Below are 21,215 nucleotides of genomic sequence, written 5' to 3' on the forward strand. Positions count from 1 at the left end.
CAGCTTTCTTATCACTAAAGTTAACTTCATCAATCATTTAAGTGTTGGGAAACATTTAGTGAAAATAGTTGACAACATCAGTCAGTGCAAAATTCAACAGATTAACTCTTCAAATGTTTTCTTATTCTGTCTGGCTGGTGTGGCTCCACGGTTAGATTCTCAGTCAGGGCACATGCCCAAATTGTAGGCCAAACCCCAAGTGGGGGGTATGCAGGAGGTGGCCAATCGCTGTTCTCTTTCATCGATGTTTCTATTTCTCTCTCCCTCTCCCTTCCTCTCTCTCTAAAGTCAATAAAGGAAAAAAAAAGTGTCCTTTCTTTGATTCCACTAAGTCCTGAAATTCTTAGGAGACAGGTTTAGGCAAAGAGGGAGGGGTTCTGACATAAATAAAGATAGTGGACTGAAGGACAGTTTGCAGTAAACATTTTTATGCCTTTCATGTTTACAGATGCATTAAGACATTGTTATTACTATTCTCATTTTACAAACAAGGAAAGTAAAGTAAACAGTGGTTAAACAAAACAGTGGGCTCCAAAACATAAAAAGCAATTTGGTAACTTAAAATATTCATGTATCTACGAAGGGAGAGAAAAAAAATCTAGAATCATCACTGATAGTCAAATGAATGGAAACAAAAACTAAGTACATAATCTTTCGAAACAGCTTGAATCAATTTTTAAATCTCAGCTTTTTATTTTTAATAGCATGACTTCCATTGCTTTTTCTAAAAGGATGTGTCAACTGATCAACATTTTAACTTATTTCAATAGGTATCATACCATTGGTCCATGTTAAAAAACTACTATTTTATGACTATTAAACATTATATGCACCAATCTAAAAATCTGGCTTCTTAAACTTCCAACCACCTCACACACTTGTCTTCTTTTAAAAACAAAAAAATGCTTCTAGATTGAGAACACAGACTGATTTTATACAACCACCCTCAAAAGCAGGAGAAACGAACTCTATTCTTATGGCTCTCTATGGTCTACAACTCCTTCCCCCCAGAATGATTCTTAACCACTCAGGCAAAACTACATTTGTAAATTACAAATATGTATTAAGACCAAGTTTATTATTGGATCTCTACTCTTATATTTCTCCTCTAGCTATTTCCTTCCGCCAAACCTAAATTCACATTCTTTTAATACCAAAAATACTAGAAACTTACTCTTTGTTCTTTATCTCCTATCAAACAAACAGATCTAAGTGTTGGTACCCATCTCTTGAATTCACTCATCCAGTTGTGTAATGTAGACTTAGGAACCAAAACCATGTGAGGGCCAGGAATGTTTCTATAATGTTTCATGTACCCAAGAAGAGAAATTGTTTGAAGAGTCTTTCCCAGACCCTGAAAGATTTCAGAATAACCATAAAGCAATTAAAAACCAAAACAAAACACACTTCTATATTTATACTTCTCAACATCTACAGGAACATTTAAAAGAAAAGCTATGTTTTTAATAGCTAACAAATGGCAATAGCATGGTACATGTCAAGTTTAAGAATGTTAATGTCATTTAATCTCTACAAGTCTATGAAGCTATCTTACCATCCCAATAAAGCCCAGAAGTTTAAGTGCCTTTTCCAAGGTCACTCATCAGAGCTAGAACAGAAACCCCTTTCTTTTGACTTCATACTTTTTCCAAGTAATTAGTTGTTTTAGCACTATAGATATATGGAAATGTTTTTAAACATCCACTACGTGACTAGTAAGTAAACAACGAGAGATAAAATGTTTTATGAGACAGAACTGTACAAACTGCCACCCTGGAAAAAAAAATTTATTGATGACAAACATTCAATGACCTCATCTTTTTTTTTAATAGAAGGGGGGGGGCACAAATCATTATATTACAAAAGTAAACCAAAAGCATGTTTCTTGAAATGTTATTTTAAAAAATGTATTAATTTCATGATAAAAAAATAATTCCTCACAATTAAAATATAGATCCCACTTATGCAATTAAAGCAAGTTGCTTATATCAGTTCGACAGAGAATTAGTTTGCTAACAGTTCTAGATTGTAATCAGCAAAACTGTTATGCTGTCTTCACTTTTAGAAATTTAATGGCATAAAATATTTTAAATGACAAAATACAACCTTCTAAAAAACTACCAAACACATACCATTTCGTCTGCAAGGATACCATTGATGCCATTCTCATACAAAGAAATTAGCCAATTTAATCCTCGTACTTGATAATCTCTCAGTTTACCCCATTTTACATCTAAGAACAAAAGAAAAAACACAATGCACATTTTAAAGACAAGAAATATAGGTAGGCAGTACCCTTCATCTGATACTCAAGAGGTTAAACTTGGGCCTACATGTGTTTACTCTGACTTTCTTCACTAAGTTTAAGAATGGGAAATTTGCAAGTTCCGATTCGATTTCGCAAGCACCTAGAGGTAGCAGCTGTGGTCTCCCGTGGAGTAGCAACAAATGGATATAAAAGGTAACCAAGTGCAGGAAACATGACTGTAGACAGAATACCCACCCCAATCACTTGGTTCCTGTGTTACCCATGGTCCTGGAGACTCTGTACTCCATTTCCTTTTTTAATGTCATCACAAATGTTTCCAAGTGTTTTTACCTTCCAGGATGACCCAAACTGAGGTTCTCTGAGGATTTTATTTTCCTCCTAACTAAGGGAAAATAGGAAATAAAGAGATTGTTTTTCCTTTACCTTTCAAAGTTACTTTTCCAATAATTCCTACAAAAACAGACAGTATCACCCTGGCCGGGTGGCTCAGTTGATTGGAACACTGTCCTGCACACTGAAAAGTTGTGGGTTCAATTCCCAGTTAGGGCACACACCTAGGTTGCGGAGTTTGATCCCTAGTCGGGGTGCTGTACAGGAGGCGACTAACCGATGTTTCTCTCATATGGATAAAATTTCTTTCTCTCTCCCTCTTCCTCTCTCTCTAAAAATCAATGAATATGTCCTCAGATGAGGATAAAACAAAAGAGAGAGAAAATATCTCTTTCAGGGTTTACTACACAACCCCCTCCACCCTACATTACCAAATATGTACATCCCAATCACCTGATTTAAAAAAAAAATTAGTACATTTGGTAACACAGCCTCTTTTAAAAAGCAGTACTTGAGGATGAAAAGCTAACTAATGGTGGGAAAACTAGTTACAGTGTAGGAATGTGAGAAAGAAATAACCCAAATAATTCAATTTTCTTCTCCTTTGTACCATACAACTGTCTCTGGCTAGCTTCATAAAATGAAATGGAGCCCCGGCTGGTTTGCCGCAGCAGTTAAGAGCATTGGCCTGCGGACCAGACAGTCCCGGGTTCGGTTCCCACTAAGGGCACGTACCTTGGTTGCAATATGCCCCCACCCCGGTTGGGGTCGTGTGGGTGGCAACCAGTCAACGTGTCTCTCTCACATCAGTGTTTCTCTCTCTCTTCCTCCCAATCTATCTGAATATAAATGCAAAAATAACCTCGGGTGAGGATTAAAAAAAGGAAAATAAATGTAAACTGAGTACTGTATAGCCTAAATAAATAAATGTACACACTAAAGAGATTGCTGAATTTCTAACCAGATCCTGTCCTGCCTGAAGTTCAATTTGCTAAGAATTCAAGTTAACAGCAATTAAAAAACAAATATAAATAACATGTCCTATATTGATCCTTATAATTTTTTTGTTTCTTTGTTTGCTACAACTACTATAATCACACAAACCAGTCACCAAATGAGACAAAGGAAGATGGTGAAAAAAATGTTACACGTCAGTAAATACAAATGAAGTTTCAGTATTGCTGAACAAATCAAGGTTATATACAGGCAAAACTTATATCTGATTAACCATGTTTTCTTTTGGAAAACCATTAATAACAAATTTCAGAAAAGAACTGAAAACAAATAAATACAAAATCAAAGTATGAATAAGCAAAAGTCTTCATCAAATGACTTTTTTATCACATTAGTTTTCTTATCTGGGACAAATATAAGGCAAAAACCATTTTAGTTTTACATATTCATTCAGGCAACAATGAACACAATGGCCTTTTATGCCCCCTTTGAAAATACAGCACCACTATCACTAATATACTATCATTTCCATCAAAATAACCCACAAAACCTAAAGTTTATTTCACAATCAGTAAATTTCAAGATTAAAAATTCCCTTTATAAATTACAAGCCAGGACAAATTCAAAACACCAACCAAAGGATGTCTCAAAAGGGGATTTTTCTAAAAATCAAGTAATTACGTATGTATAACATACATGAAGGCGAGTCTTCAAATCGAGTACAAACATTGGTTGCTTTGGAGCTTTCCGTTAATAGTTCTTCATCCTCCTCTTGCTCGGTTCTACGGTGTCGGTAGCTGTTAAAAATAAAATCAAATGATATGAGTTTGGCTTTAATTTTAACTAGTTGCTTATTATTTCAATGTTAACACTTAAGTTGGCTGACCAACACCCCACAATAGTTACTTTTTGACAGGCACCTAATTAAGACCGAGAAAGTGAACAGTAGAAATATTTAGTCAATTTAAACCTGAAATGTTTTACATGGTTTCTAATACAGAACTGTTAAAACAAAGTACTAGTACCTTAAGTTAACCAGAACCTCATATACTTAAATGTGATAATTTATTTTTATTGAAATATGCAGTCAGTAAAACTTCATAATTTGTATTTCAAGGTTACCATTTTAAGTATTTTTGCCAGGAAAAATATAGTTCCAGAAATCACATTTTTAAAACAACTTTCATCAAATGTTGTAGAATATGTAGAAACAGGCACGTAGGAGCTTAAGCAATGACTCTAAACAGAGATTTATCAGAATTACTCAACACTTTTTAAATATACAACCCCGGCCTGGCAGGTGTGGCTCAGTGGCTGAGCATCGACCCATGCACCAAGAGGTCGCTGGTTCAATTCCAGGTCAGGGCACATGCCCAGGTTGTGGGCCAAATCCCCCGTGGGAGGTATGCAGGAGGCAGCCAATCAATGTTCTCTCTCATCGATGTTTCTCTCTCTCTCCCTCTCCCTTCCTTCTCTCTAAAATCAATAAAGAAAAAATAATTTCTAAAAAAAAAAAATTAAATATACACCCCAGATTTGATATCCCAAGAGTGAGATGCATCCATTTAAAAACAAATTTTTGAAGTTATAATATTGCCAGATTTCTTAATCTCTAAAGGGATTAGAGGTTATAATAAAACTAGTTACTACCCAATTCTGAAGCTTCTAATTTCATACCTTTGTACTTTCAATATGTTTTACATTTAAATTAGAAAACAGATTATGCCACTCATATGACCTCTAAACCTAATTTATAGCTTAATTTCTACCAAGGATAGAGAAGAAATCTTTTAATTGAGATTTCTTTTCCCTAGTAACCCTAACAAGTAGATCAAGCTAAACAAATTTATATTTACTACGGATCATGTTGCTCTCATAGGCTCTTTTTTAAAAATGTTTTTTATTGATTTTTTTTTTAGAGTAAGAAAGAGGGAGAGAGAGAAACATCGATCATTGACTGCCTACCTCCTGCACACTGTCTACTGGGGATCAAGCCCACAACCCAGACATGTGCCCTGACTGGAAATCGAACCAGGACCTCTTAGTCCATGGGACAGAGCTCAATCCACAGAGCCACATTGGCCAGGCTCTCATAGGCTCTTAATAAAAGTGTTTTTTCAGCCCAGCTGGTGTGGCTCAGTGGTTGTGTGTTGACCCATGCACCAAGAGGGCACCAGTCTGATTCCCTATCAGAGCACATGCCCAGGTTGTGGGCCAAGTCCCCAGTGGGGGTTATGCAGGAGATAGCCAATCAATGTTCTCTCATCAATGTTTCTCTCTCTAAAATCAATCAATCAATAAAAGAAGTGTTTTTCATAACATCACACTGACTACCCCATTACAATATCCACTACAGTTCACATTTCCAGAGGATGAGACTGATGCCATTTAAATAGCTGCAAACTTGCCCAGCTGGTGCAGCTCAGTGGTTTGAGTGTCAACCCATGCACCAAGAGGGCACCAGTCAGATTCCCTGTCAAGGCACATGCCCAGGTTGTGGGCCCAATCCCCAGTGGGGGGCATGCAGGAGACAGCCAATCAACGTTCTTTTTCATCAATGTTTCTCTCTCTCCCTCTCCCTTCCTCTCTCTCTAAAGTCAATAAAAAAAATTTTTTTAAGAAAAATAGCTGCAAACTTAAGTCTGAAACAATTTAATCACATCTGAAGTACAAAGTTATCTCTTATGAAATTTCATAAGTACTAAAACAATAGCACTCTGGTTATATACAATGGATGAAGAACAAGATTTATTGGACGAGTGGAAAATTCAAATAAAATTAGGTCTTATGTTTATGCTTTTTTGATGATAATCCCCTCAAGACAGAGATCATCCTTCCTCTTTCTGAAAACTGTGTAGTAAATTTAAGATGGTTGATAACAGTTCGTAATTTCCTCTTTTAGATAACCTTGACTATTTTCATTCCTTCTGACATTTTATTTTTGACATACCCGTGCAAGGAGCTGAGACTGCCCTAAATATATTAATTATTACTAATTAAACATCTCAGTTATCTAACCAGCATACAAATTCTAAAGCAGAATTTATAAATTCAGCACATAAGAGTTATTTTATACATTTTGAACAACCACCTAAAGGTGGCATACATCTTGACATGTCAATTTATATAAAGACAACTAAGTATGTAACAAAAATTTTACACAAACTGCTGTGGCAAAAATCATCACAACTTTCCACAGACCAGCAGAGACTTAAAATAAAATACCCTTGATGCAGGTACGTGGTTTGAGAGACAAGAACACACAGCAAGATCTAAATTCAAACCTGGTTTACTCTAACTATTTCTATGTGATGTTAAACAGGTCACTTAACCTCTGCCATTTGTTTCCTCTTCAAGGAATGGCATAATATTTCAATTTCATACTCAATATAGTTGTTGCAATCCGCAAACTGTATAACGCTACAAAAATAAGGCATTATAGATATCTTTCTTCATTCATACATGTACGACTATATTCTGCCCAAACCAACTGGAGGCTAAATAGATAACAGAACTAAAAAAATTTTTGTTAATCCTCACTCGAGAACATTTTTTTTTTTAATCCTCACTGGAGGACATTTTTCGATATTTTGTTCAGATAGAGTGGGGGGGGGAGGTGGGAGGGGAGGGGAGGGAGAGGGGGGGGGAGAGAGAGAGAGAGAGAGAGAGAGAGAGAGAGAGAGAGAGAGAAACATCGATGTGAAAGGGACACATCGAGTGGTCGCCACCCACACGACCCAACCAGGGCCGGGGACACACTGCAACCGAGGTACGTGCCCTTAGCGGGAACCGAACCCGGGTCTCTCCAGACCGCAGGCCAACGCTCTAATCGCTGAGCCAAACAGGCCCGGGCTCGAGAACATTTTTTTTGTTCAGATAGAGTGGGAGGGAGAGAGAGAGAAAGAGAAACATTGACATGAAAGGGACACATCGAGTGGTTGCCAACCGCACGACCCAACCAGGACCAGGGACAAACTGTAACCAAGGTACATGCCCTTAGCAGGAACCGAACTCAGGTCTCTTAGGATCGCAGGCCAACGCTCTAACCGCAAAGCAAAACTGGCCAGGGCCTAAAACAATTTTTTAAATGAAATGATTTTATGCTTCTAATAAAGATTATCAAAAATAAATTCTGGGCCCTGGCCACAATGGCTTCGCGGTTAGAGTGTCAGCCCAAGAATCCAAGGGTACCAGGTTCAATTCCTGGTCAAGGGCACGAACATGGGTTGCAGGTTCAATCCCAGGCCCCAGTCAGGGTTGTACAGGAGGCAACCAAATCAATGTATTTCACTCACATTGATGTTTGTTTCTCTCTCTCCCTCCCTCCCTTCCGCTCTATCTAAAAATCAATGGGCTCTGGCCAGTTTTGCTCAGTGCTTAGAGCATCAGCCTGCGGACCAGAGTCCTGGGTTTGGTTCCTGCTAAGGGCACGTACCTCGGTTGCAGTTCATCTCCAGCCCCGGTTCAGTGTGTGGGTGGCAAACAGTTAATGTGTCTCTCTTACATTGATGTTTCTCTTTCTTTCGCTCTCTCTTCCTCTCTCCCTGCGGCTCTATCTGAAGATAAATGCCTCCCCCCAAATCAATGGAAAAATGTCCTCAGGTAAGAATTAACAAAAAAAATAAATAAATAAAAACAAATTTTGGTTCAACTATATAGTATAAACCATTACTCACTCGCCAACTGATAGCAAGTTCTGTTTCTCATCCTTTTTTATTCTCGGGCGCCCTGGTTTCATCTTCAAAGGTGAAGTTGGAGTCTTCTGAGCAGCAGGCTGAATGAAATGTGCAAACAGCTCTGTCTGCTTTAATAAATACTCAAATCTATTTGCTCGGTCAGTTTGCTGTAAAAAATATTAAGATGTATTTTATTAGAATATTAATATAACTTCAGAAATCAAAGTTTTAACACTGTCTCCATACAATGAACACAGCAATAAAGAAACTACTGATAATACACAACACAGATGAGTTTCAGAAGCATTATGCTACTGAAAGTATAATACATATTATAAAAGCCAATCACATAAGACTACACATACTCCATGATTCTACTTATATAAAAAATTCTAACGATAGAATGTAGATCTGATGTAGCAAGGGGAAGGGGGCAGGAGCAAACTTTTTTTTTTTAATCCTCACAGGAGGACATTTTTACATTTATCTGCTGATAGAGTGGGTGGGAGAGAGGGAGGAAGAGAGAGAGACACACCGAGTGGTTGCCACCCACACCCACAGGGGCCGGGGACAAACTGCAACCAAGGTACATGCCCTTAGCGGAAACTGAACCCGGCCTCTCTGGTCTGAGGGCCAATGCTCTAACCGCTGAGCCAAACCGGCCAGGGCAAGGAACAAACTTTCTTGAGGCAATGGAACTGTGTTTTATCATAACTATGGTGGTGGTTAAATGATTATGTATACGTGCCAAAACTTATTAAATTACAAACTTAAAATTGTTTATAGATTTATTTCGATAGTTGAGCAAAAAATATCAAATAGAAAATTAAAAGATACTGTATAATAAAAGTACATTTATTCAAAATTGGGGGAAAATGCAATGGCCATTCATCAGTTAGGCTGTGCCAATTTTAAAAAGGTATCAATCATGAAAAAATCCATTAAATTCATTAACCCAATGTAGTTCTTAATACTATTTCTTCATTTCATATCTAACATCTGTCACCTTCAACGTTCCCTATTATCATCACATGGATAGAATGAAAGATTTTGATGACAAAAATTTAAGATCCTTGGAATTGCTCTGGCTGGTTTGGCTCAGCAGTTAGAGCATCAGGTTTCATTCCAGTCAGAAGCATGTACCTTGGTTGTGGTACGATCCCAGGCCCTGGTTGGGGTCGTGTGGGAGACAACAAATCGATCTGTCTCTCTCAAATTGATGTCTGTCTCTCTTTCTCTCCCCTCCCCCCAGTCTATCTGAAAATCAATGGAAAAATATCCTTGGGTGAGGAATAATTTTAAAAAATGTCCTGCCCTGGCCGGTTTGGTTCAGCGGTTAGAGTTGGCCTGCGGTCCAGAGAGACCCAGGTTCGGTTCCCGCTAAGGGCATGTACCTCGGTTGCAGTTTGTCCCCAGCCCTGGTTGGTCGTGCGGGTGGCAGCCACTCGATGTGTCCCTTTCACATCGATGTTTCTCTCTCTCTCTCTCTCTCTCTCTCTCTCTCTCTCTCTCTCTCTCTCTCTCTCCCTCCCACTCTACCTAAACAAAAAATAGAGAAGTGTCCTCAGGTGAGGATAAAAAAAAAAAGGTCCTTAAAAATCAAGTTTTCATAAAGACAATGAAATCTAGAGTCTTTAAGCAACAGAACTTTTATTAGACACACGAGTTTGGTTTTAAAAAGGGGAAATAAGAACTCAACAAACAGAGAAACCAGTTATTTTTACAATGTCAGTTTTACAATGAATTACACATAGACATTTTACCTAGCAAAGCAAACACCAGAGGTATCCAAACACCACTGTGTTATAAGAGCTATGAATTCTTCAAAGATAAATACAATTTTTAAAAATTACAATATAAAAACTGAAGGCTAGCCCTGCTGGTGTGGCTTAGTGGATTGAGTGTTGTCCCACGGACTGAGAAGTCCAGGTTAGATTCCCAGTCAGGGTACATGCCCCGGGTTGCAGGCTCAATCCCCAGTAGGGGGTATGCAGGAGGTAGTCGAGGAATGTTTCTCTCACACTGATGTTTCTATCTCTCCCTCCCTTAAAAAAATCAATAAAAGCATATTAAAAACAAAAAAACTGAAGGCCAATTTGCTATCCGCAAGGCACATGGTGAGAATGTTTCGTTAGGTCAAAAAACGACAGTCTTCAAACTGGCTCAACATGCAATTAACATGGTTCTCCCTAATAATGTTCTACAAATGACAAGCTTCAGTTGTTATTGCATATTATAAACTGTTTTAACATATTGAACTAAGAAACATATGTGCATGTGTGTAATTTACACTAGTTACATTTCTTAATTCATATACAATAAAAGAAAGCCAAGAGCATGCAACATCTTCTATACACAATATACAATAGAAGATGTTGGGTCTAAAAAAGACTATTCAATTATTTTAACTGTCAGAGAAATACACTATGGAAATAAATTTATAGGTCAGAACCTAGACATTTTAAGTAAAAGCTATTCTACATTATTAAAATTACAGAGTAAGTATTCTTCACTTCTTTCACATTACCATTTCAAGTAGCTGTTCAAATCAACAAATACTTTTGTGTGTCTATCAGAAAAGGCACTTTGTCTCTTCATGTTTTCATTATAGTCCAATATTAAGAACATAATAGATAAATTATGTAAGGTTGTCAGAAGTTAATAAATGCTCAAAAGTAAAATGGCTGGAGGCATCTGGGCTACAAATAAATATGGTAGATGAAAACCAATGGTAAGAATCAAAGAAGAAATGTTCAGTAACAGACAAAGGAATAGTCAAGTAAACAGAATATCATCAAAGAAAAAAGGACCTCTCAAAACGAGTAAAAATTTTTGAGGCATGGTCAATAATGTCAAAGTCAAGTGAGATCAGGGAGAATGAAACTAAAATCAAACCACAGAATCGGCAATGAGATTCACTAGCATGGTATAAATAGCAGAATCTAAATTGCAATAGTTCAGGAATGAATGGAAAAAGTAGAGTTGGCAACTATCTCTTTTTCTTTAAATAAGTTTGACCGCAAATAAAGGAATGGGACAGTTCCAGGTATACACATACATAAAATGTACTAGAAATTATATACAATAAATCATTTGCATTTTATATATTGTCATATACATTATGCATACCATGTGTTCATAAAATACATATTATGTATTTCGAAGCTATTTAAGAAATTCAGAAATATTTAATGATCTTGAAGAGAATGTCAAAGGGGGAAAGTAAGTTTAAAAAAAAATGTGTTTAAATCTACTGTGTGCCAGATATTGTTCTGGCACACAGATTTTAACAAATATATTTTTAAGATTAAGACACTGTTCCTACCCTTAAGGAGCATACCATGTTATGTTGTGGAGTGGTATTAACATGTTATTTAATTTAAATTTAAATGTAAAGCTTTTTGGAAGTACTGGTTAAGTCATGCACAAAAAAGTTTCCTAGAAGATAGGAAATGTGAGCCAGGTCTTTTAAGGATACAAATATAACATCATGCTCTCTTTTGTCAAGATCCCATGCATACTGCCCTGGCCAGATTGGATCAAGGACATAGCATCAGCCGGCAGACCAATGAGCCAGCCGCGGGTTTGATTCTGGCCAACGGCATGTACATCCACAGCCCGGTTGGGGTGGTGTGGGAGGCAACCAGTAGATGTGTCTCTCTCACGTCGATGTTTATCTCTCTCCCCCTCACTCTCTCCCATTCTATCTGAAGATAAATAGAAAAATATCCTTGGATGAGGATTTAAAAAAAAAGATCCCATGAATACTGAATGCTATGAGAAAAGCGCTTGTATTATTCTCTTTATTAACAACTTCTCTGGTCTTTAACTCATCTTACTGATGCTAAATCTTAAAATAAAAAGGATGTTAACACAATCCACACAATTACATGGTATATGAATTCATGTATGACCTTCATATTTGCTTTATACTATAGGCAAAAGAGATACAAAAGTTATAGTATCCCAAATATTACACATATTTCAATTGGCTATCTATGCCTCAATTACAAAAATTCAACATAGAAGTTTAGTACATTCAATCACCTAATAAAGTTATCATTATAGACTCTATTTATTTACCTAGAACATACCATTTTTTCTTCATAGGTTGGATCTGGTTCTTGGATTTCTTTTTGCTTTCCAGGAGATGCATCATCAAATACTTCCTGGTAGGAGGGAAAAATCATGGACTATTTTTCAAGAATAATCAACAAACCATTATTAGACTGATTTCTGCCCAAAACACATTCTATAAAATATATTGCTGTACCACACTTCCTAGATAATTAAATGGCTATGATCTAACCTGATAGAAAACCTTGATAAAATGAAATACCAAAATGACACAACTTATTTAACCCAATTATATGAGCTGCATAGCTACTGACCAGAATAAAGCAAAGACTATTATCTACAACATCCTCGAACAAAATTATTTTCAGCAAATCTGTTTCTCTTTCTAATTAAAAAAAATTATGAGCCCTGGCCGGTTTGGCTCAGCAGTTGGAGCGTCGGCCTGCGGACCAGAGAGTCCCGGGGTTTGGTTCCCGCTGGGGGCACATACCAAAAAAATTATGAAATCTAATTAAATAGTATAACAAGTGAAATATTTTTCCTTTTATTCATAAAACTGCAGTATCAACTGTACTATTACATAAATATAAACCTGGGATGTAGCATTATTAGTTACCCTGATTTCCATCTTTTAGAATACTACAAAATAATTTTCATGTTGCCTAAGTAGAATACAATCTGTTTTTTAAATTGGCAATAAATGTGCTGTTCTTGCAAATTTATTCACCCTGATATAAAAATGCCACAAACCACACAAAAACCACCAAAAAATCAATCAGCAGTAACTTCTACACTGCAAAGTTCCAATCATCCATTTAAAAAAAGCGGTTAGACCATCAGCCCTCGGACCAATGAGTCAAGGGTTCAATTCCCGACAAGGGCACGTACCTAGGTTGCAGTTCGTCAACCAGTTGATGTCTCTCTCACATGGATGTTTCTCTCTCCCTTCCTCCCTCCCACTCTATTATTACCCATGTATGTTCAAATCTAGTTTTTACCAGTAAACCTCAATGATTTCTAAATTCAGTTTAAAAAAAAAATACTGAAGATGCCCAGCTGGTGTGGCTCATTAGACTGAGAGGTCCCGGTTCAATTCCCCATCAAGGCACATGCCTGGGTTGCCAGCTTGGTTCCCAGTGGAGGACCTGCAGGAGGTAGAGGATTGATGTGTCTATCTCTCTCTCTACCCTCCCCCCTTCCTCTCTAAAAAAAATCAATTAAAACATTTTTTTTTCTGCCCTGGCCTGTTTGGCTCAGCGGTTGGAGCATCGGCCTGCAGACCAGAGAGTCCCTCCCGGATTTGGTTCCCGCTAGGGGCACGTACCAAAAAAATTATAAAACATTTTTTTTCTTTATTGATTTTAGAGTGAGAGAAAGGGAGAGAGAAACATCAATGAGACAGAACACTGACTGGCCGCCTCCTGCATGTCCCCTATTGGGGATTTGGCCCACAACCTCGGCATGTGCCTTGACTGGGAATCGAACCAAAGACCTCTTGGTGCATGGGTCAACACTCAACCACGGAGCCATAGCATCTGGGCGAAAACATATTTTTAAAAATATACACTGAAGGTACATATATTTTAAAAGACAAAAAATACTTCACACTATGTGAAAAGGGGGGGAAAAAAGTAAAACTAGTCGGTGAAAATTACTGATATTTCTATACTGACAAATTAGAAATAACTAAGTCACTCTTCAATAAATAAAATTATCTTAATATGGTACTCATTATCAAATCAACATTCACACTTACACCTTACCTCAACTTTAATTAAAAAATAGCAATTGAGTTATGGCCAGTGTGGCTCAGTGGTTGAGTGTCCACCCATGCACCAAGAGGTCACAGGTTCAATTCCTGGTCAGGGTACACGCTCAGGTTGTGGGCCCGATCTCCAGTGGGGGGCATGCAGGAGTCAGCCAATCCATGTTCTCTTTCATTGGTGTTTCTATTTCTCTCTCCCTCTACCTTCCACACTCTCTAAAATCAATAAAGAAAAAATATTTTTAAAAAATCGCAACTAAACAAATTTAGTTTAGTCTTTAATGTTTTCTGAGGTTTAAATAAGATCTCTAGTGAGACAATGGTTATTATTCCAAAATTTTAATGGCAGATCCTTTTGAAAAGCTAATGAAAACTATGAACATCACTCTGCAAAGAACTGCTCACTTAGACACAACTTCAGTGTCGCAGCTTTTCAAGTCCCCTTATGGGCCATGGAGCAGGTTAAACAGCCCTCATAATCCAAAAGAACCATTTAAAACCGTAAGGGAAAAAAAAGAGGCACCAGTAGATAGGAATTTTGAGACAAATCTCAAATCACTGAACACTACAGAATATCAGGTGTCCTATTCCACTAAAAGCTACCTCACTACTAAAAGTTCTTTTTCAAACTAGTAACAATGTTACTTCACCCTAAACTAGACCCGTGGTGACCAAATAAACTATTGCGCCAAATGCTTCCATGGTAAATTGCGCTACCGTTTCCTTCTTGTGCTAACTCTGCATCAAGGTTCATCTGTAGCGCAGTATTACCTTTATCCTATCTCTCCGAGGATGGAAAAATCCCAGAAATAGTTGGGCTTAAAGCCTCAACAGATCCAAGGCCAAGAATAAAATTTGGAAGAAGGAAGCACTTTGTTCCCAGACTTCGAAAAACCTTGGAGCACACCCAAGAGACCCACTTGGCACTCCCTAATCTTTCCACCACCCACCCCACCCCACCCCCACCCTAGTCCTCTCATCATTCCCTGGCCAAAGCCAACCCAGAAGGCAGGCTCGGCGAGCGGTACCAATTTTCAATGGAAAAAAAAAAAGGCCAAGGCCCCAAAGGAGGAATTGAGCTGAATTGAAAGCCAACCAACCGACCCTGACCTACTAATTCATTCACCCACCCATGCGCTCCCCCTCCCGTTGGATGGGGGTCCAGGACAGCTGCCACTGCGGGTCGCCTCCCTCCCCGCGGAGCGAGCCCGGGAGGGGCCGCGGCCGCACCGGAGCAGCTGTGCCTCACCATCCGTGTGCGCGCCCGGCCGTCCAGCCCTCGCCATTGTTTTCTCCCCCGAACAGACGCCGCCCCCGCAAGGACCGGGACTCAGGAAAGGAGGCCCGAGTCCCAGGACGCGCTGCTTTTAAATGCCTTCCCACACCCGCCTGCCCCTCACTTCTCAGGGCACTCGCCCTCGCCCTGCCCTCAAGTTTAGTGGAACTAAAACCCAGAGTCGGAGACGAGGGAGGATATGATGGGAGTCGGGGGGAGGGGGGCACAAACAAACGGGAGGGTCCCTCTCCTGCTCGGTAGGCAAGAGCATCTGTTTAGGAAGAGCGCTCGAAGACTTGGCACGATTCGCCCAAAACGCGAAGTGCCGGAAACCCAGTCCACCTGGGCAGGTGAAGCCCAGGAGGGGAAAGCATCACTCCAGGTCCGGAGGCCTGAGGCCGACTGGGGTGCAGAGGGCTGCAGCAGAGCTCTGCGTGCGACCCCCCAACGCAGGCAGGGAACCAGCCCCTCTGCCCCACGCGCCGTCTCCCGGGCCCCAGGCCCCTCACCTCCATCTCCGAGTCCGCGGGGCCGGCGCCGGCCGCACAGGGAGCCGCCTGGGCCGCGATGCCCTCGGGGCCGCCTTTGTTGCCGCTGCTGCTCCCGCTGCTGGCGGCCGAGGCTGCGGGCTTGGAAGGCGCGCTCTCTGGAGGCGGGGGCGGCGGAGGCTCGGCGGCGGAGGACATGATGTTCCGTCTGCGTCACCCGCGCGGCCGGGGCCAGGCGCGGCAGGGATGAGGCCTAGGCCCGGGCGGCTACGTCGCCCCGGGCTGGTGGAGGAACGCGCGGGCCACACGAATGCCCCTGCGCCGGGGCTCCGCGATGAGCCTGAGTTGAGCACCACTCTCGTCGTCCTCCTCTTCCGCCGGGCTCAGGTTCGACCCGTGCTTACCTCACGGCGGGAATCGCGTCGGCGAGTGGGCGGGGCCACCCGGGTCACAGAGGTCAGGAAAGGCGGGCTGATTTACCGGAGGGCGGAGAGTTGGGGGAAAGGGGCAAGGAAGCCAAAGAAAGACCGAGGCCAGGGGATAGACTCGCCGCTTCGTCTTCTTCGGTCGCTATCATCTATCTCGCCAGCATCCAGGACCCCTACTACGCCACCGACTTTCAACCCTCGCGAGATTGATAATTGGCAAATTGACTGGGTTCCGAGTGCGCATGCGCATTTTCCACTCCTCGCCCTTGGCCACGCCCCCTCTGGGGCCCCCAGCGGGCTCTGGGGAGGAGTGGGCGGGGCCTCGATGGGGAACTTGGTGACTAAGGTCTAGGTTTGTGTGTCGGAACCGTGGCCTGACGCGAGCCCGGTCTTACACGTGTTCCTAACGGCCCAGTGTCTTCCGCGGCGGTGTCTTCTTGACCCTGTGGTGTCGGCGTCGCTCGCGGAGAACTTGCCCAGGTTTTGCGCCGCCTGATGAAACTTGGATAACTGCGCTGGCCTTACACTTCTCCTGCCTCCTCCTACAGGCGTGACGTCACAGCGTGACGACATTATGATTATGCCAAGTGACAGTTCAGTTTTTTGTTGTGTAAGAAAAACTGCCCGTTAATGTGATTTTTTATTTAGTTTTCACATGTTAGTTATATCAATCATATCTAAATACCTTTTACTTCCCTTCGATACAGAGATATTTCCTCCGAAATTATATGCTAAAAGTAAACAAATTAAATGCACGCTACCTCCTAGTTGAGCAACATGAGTAATCAATAGATAAGGAAGAGAGGCCATGGGTTGTATCTTTTCCTTGACCACCAAATATTAAATTAAAATATACATTCTTCATCTCTCAAGAAGTGTTAACAGCACTAATTATTTGTAGGCTTAGGCTCCTTCAACACAGTCTAAGGGCCTGGTGCATCCTAGGTTCCAGTGCAAACTTAAGAACTTAGTAACTGTGTGAGTGCAGATGTTCTATAACTTATTTGAAATCATTTTTATCATATATATATATTTTTTTTTTTTTGGTACGTTCCCCTAGCGGGAACCAAACCCGGGACTCTGGTTCGCAGGCCGATGCTGCAACCGCTGAGCCAAACCTGCCAGGGCCATCGTTTTATTATTAAGGTATACTTAATAATATATTGTGGATTCAGTTCCAGAGAACCACAGTAAAGTGGCTATTGCAATAAAGTGAGTCACATGAATTTTTGGGCTTCCCAATGCATATGAAAGTTATGTTCACACTATCCTGTAGTCTATTAAGTGTGCAGTCGTACTATGTCTAAAAAACAATGGACATATCTTAATTGTAAACTACTTTTTTTGCTAAAAAATGCTAACCATCATCTGAGCCTTCAGCAAGTCATAGTCTTTTTGCTGGTGGAGGGTCTTGCCTCAATGCTGATGGCTGCTGACTGATCAGGGTGGTGGTTGCTGAAGGTTGGGATGGTTCTGGTAAGTGCTTAAAATAAGATATCAGTGAAGTTTGCCCATCAGTTTACTCTTCCTTTCATGAATGATTGCATGTGATGCTTTTTTATAGCATTTTTCCCACAGTAGAACTTCTTCTAAAGAACTTCTTTCAGTACTCTCAAATCTTGCTGCTGTTTTATCAACTAAGTTTATGTAAAATTCACCACTATAAATATAATATAATAATAATGAAAAATGTGACACAGAGACATGAAGTGAGCAAATGCTGTTGGAAAAATGGTGCTGAAAGATTTGCTTGGCACAAGCTTGCACAAACCCTCAATTTTTTAAAAAATGCACCCCCGTCCCCCACAGTGTCTATAAAGCACAATAAAGTGAAGTGCAATAAAACATTGGCCCTGGCCGGTTTGGCTCAGCAGTTAGAGCGTCTGCCTGCAGTCCAGAGAGACCTGGGTTCGGTTCCTGCTACAGGCGCATACCTCGGTTGCAGTTTGTCCCCGGCCCTGGTTGGGTCATACGGGTGGCAGCCACTCGAGGTGTCCCTTTCACGTCGATGTTTCCCTCTCTCTCTCTCCCCCTCCCACTCTATCTGAACAAAAAATGGAAAAATGTCCTTGGATGTGGATAAAACAAACAAACAAACATATAACTGTATATTATTCCAACTTTATATTGTATAATATTCTTATAATAATTACATAAGAATTAAATAAGGTAGTGCATGTAAGGTGTTTAATATTGTGCCCAACATATAGTGAGCTCTGGGTTCAAGTGGTAGATATTATCCTGAAGACTTATAAACATAAAGGCCAGAGAGTGGTCAGAAAAAGGGGAACCTAATGGTTTTTTAATAAGGAGGAGAGTTAAGGGGAATAGTGTCAAGAAAACACTATAAGGAATTAGTGCTTTAAGCATGTTCTCAGAGATAGAATGTTATAGTGTAAAACTATGTTACTGTTCTGTCTTAAATATGCAAATACATATATGTTTATGCCTAAAATTCCTTTCGTTAGATTTAGTGTGCTAGAACAAACAGCATATGCTGTACTGAATAAGTACAAATAAGGCCAATGAGATATTGCCAAAGGACAAAAGATGCCAAAGAGCAGGACTAGCTAACTCTGCATTTTGCAGTTGAATGGTAACAGAAAGGAATTAAGTTAATCAAGGACAAAGTAGGAATCCTCTTTTCACTGAATACTTATTTTATTTTGTGAAAGCCTAGGAAAATAAAGGCTGGCTATTACATTGCAACAATGAAACCGTATTAAGTTTGTATCTAAGGTTATATGCATGTATTCGTAACCAATGGACATAGACAGCAATGCTTGGGGGGCGGGACAGGGAGGAGGGTGTCTGCATGGGGGGCAGGGGGAAACCTCTGTAACAAAAATAAATTAATTAAAAAAAAAAAGGTTTGGCCCTGGCTGGTTTGGCTCAGCAGTTGGAGCATCAGCCTGCGGACCAGAGAGTCCTGGGTTTGGTTCCCACTAGGGGTACGTACCCCAAAATAAATAAATAAATAAATAAATAAATAAATAAAAGTTTATCTAAGAATGGGAATTTCCAACACGGTACCAATGATCACATCTTCCACGTATCTTTTTCTCCTATATAGGTTATTTGCCATGTAAGGGTATTTCAATGAAAGAAAAACATTATGTTCTTAATAAGCTAGGCTTAAATACATCCTCCTCATAATTAATTGATCACCAACTCCCATCAGTGGATGAGTTTGTATCTGTTGAGTGTATATACAAGTGTGTGTGTGTGTGTGTGTGTAGATATACATACATAGATATATATACATATATATCTATATATATATTTATACATAGTCACTTAAAAGTACCTTTTCCTGCCCCGGTCAGTTTGGTGCAGTGGTTAAACCATCAGCCCACGGACCAGAGAGTCCCAGGTTTATTTCGCTAAGGCAGCGGTTCTCAACCTGTGGATTGCGACCCCTTTGAGTGTCTAATAACCCTTTCACAGGGGTCGCCTAAGACCATTGGAAAACACATATTTCGATGGCTAATCATAACAGTAGCAAAATTACAGTTATGAAGTAGCAACAAGGAACTGTATTAAAGGGTCCCAGCATTAGGAAGGTTGAGAACCACTGCGCTAAGGGCATGTACCTCGGTTGCTGTTTGTCCCAGCTCTGGTTGGGGTTGTGTGGGTGGCATCCACTCAATATGTCTCTCTTACATGAATGTTTCTCTCTCTCTCTCCCTCCCGCTCTGTCTGAAGATAAATGCAAAAATGTCCTCGGGTGAGGATAATAATAAAAAAAAAAAAAGTACCTTTTCCTTACTCTTTACAACTTAAAAGTTCAAGTTCTCTGCTTTTCTCTTCTGCTTTTTTTTTTTTATCCTCACCCGAGGACATTTTTCTATTTTTTGTTCAGGTAGAGTGGGAGAGGGAGAGAGGAAGAGAGAGAGAAACATCGATGTGAAAGGGACACATCGAGTGGCTGCCACCCGCACGACCAACCAGGGCCGGGGACAAACTGCAACTGAGGTACGTGCCCTTAGCGGGAACCGAACCCCGGTCTCTCAGGACCGCAGGCCGACGCTCTAACCGCTGAGCCAAACCGGCCAGGGCTCTCCTGCTTTCTTAAAAATATTTTCTTTTTTGTTACATTGGTTCTAGGTTAAAAACTCCTACGAACCCAAATATTATGAATCCAAAGTTAAATTTTAACTACCACCAACCCTGAAATATTTTCAAAAGAATTAACAACCATAACCAAAACTGTGGTTAAGAAATTTGGGGTTGCCTTTGTTCAACTGACTGAAATTAAGAAGATACAAAAGACATGCCTCAAACATTCAAAAGAAAGCAGGAGCGGCTATATCATTATCAGATAAACTAGAGTTCAGAACAAAGAAAATTACAAAGAGGAACATTATACCATGATAAAGTGTCAATCCACCGAGAAAACATAACAATTCAAAATGTTTATGCACCAAACAACAGCGCTGCAAATATGTAAAGCAAAAACTGACAGACTGAAATAGGAAACAACAATCCACAATTATAGGTGAAAACTACAGCATCTCTTAGTAACTGGTAAAATAGGCAGAAATTCAGCAAGAATATAGAAGAACTTACCAATCACCACCAAACAACAGAATCTAATTGGCATTTATAGAACAGTCCAAGAAACAATAGAAGGATACACATTCTTTTGAAGAATCCACCAAAAAAATGGACCATAAAACAAATGTCAACAAATGTAAAGAAATGAAAATCATACAATGTGTCCTTCAACCACAGTGGAATCAAACTAGAAATGAATAACCAAAAGTTGCAAGGAGTGTCTCCCAACTAAATGACAACTTCTAAATAATCCGTGGGTCAAAGAGGAGGTCTCAAGACAAAAGTACATTGAACTCAAGGAAAATGCAATATATCAAAATGCATGGAGCACAGCTAAAGCCGTGCTGACAGGGGAATTATTCCACTAAATGCTTACCTTACAAAAAGGCGGGGTT

General features: G+C 40.1%; 1 protein-coding gene across 1 annotated transcript in view; it reads right to left on the reverse strand.

Annotated features, from left to right (window-relative positions):
- Positions 1–16,185, reverse strand: part of SMARCA5 (SWI/SNF related, matrix associated, actin dependent regulator of chromatin, subfamily a, member 5) — a 41,148-nt gene extending 24,963 nt beyond the window's left edge. The window contains exons 1-6 of the mRNA XM_036240022.1: positions 15,857–16,185; positions 12,324–12,398; positions 8,230–8,396; positions 4,250–4,350; positions 2,133–2,233; positions 1,175–1,354 (exon numbers count right to left, since the gene is read on the reverse strand). Coding sequence (XP_036095915.1) covers positions 1,175–1,354; positions 2,133–2,233; positions 4,250–4,350; positions 8,230–8,396; positions 12,324–12,398; positions 15,857–16,033 — 801 coding nt within the window. The 5' untranslated portion in view covers positions 16,034–16,185. The remainder of the gene's footprint in view (positions 1–1,174; positions 1,355–2,132; positions 2,234–4,249; positions 4,351–8,229; positions 8,397–12,323; positions 12,399–15,856) is intronic.
- Positions 16,186–21,215: the final 5,030 nt, after the last annotated feature.

The sequence above is a fragment of the Molossus molossus genome, unplaced genomic scaffold, assembly GCF_014108415.1.
Source record: "Molossus molossus isolate mMolMol1 unplaced genomic scaffold, mMolMol1.p scaffold_m16_p_4, whole genome shotgun sequence".
NCBI classification, from domain to species: Eukaryota; Metazoa; Chordata; class Mammalia; order Chiroptera; family Molossidae; genus Molossus; species Molossus molossus.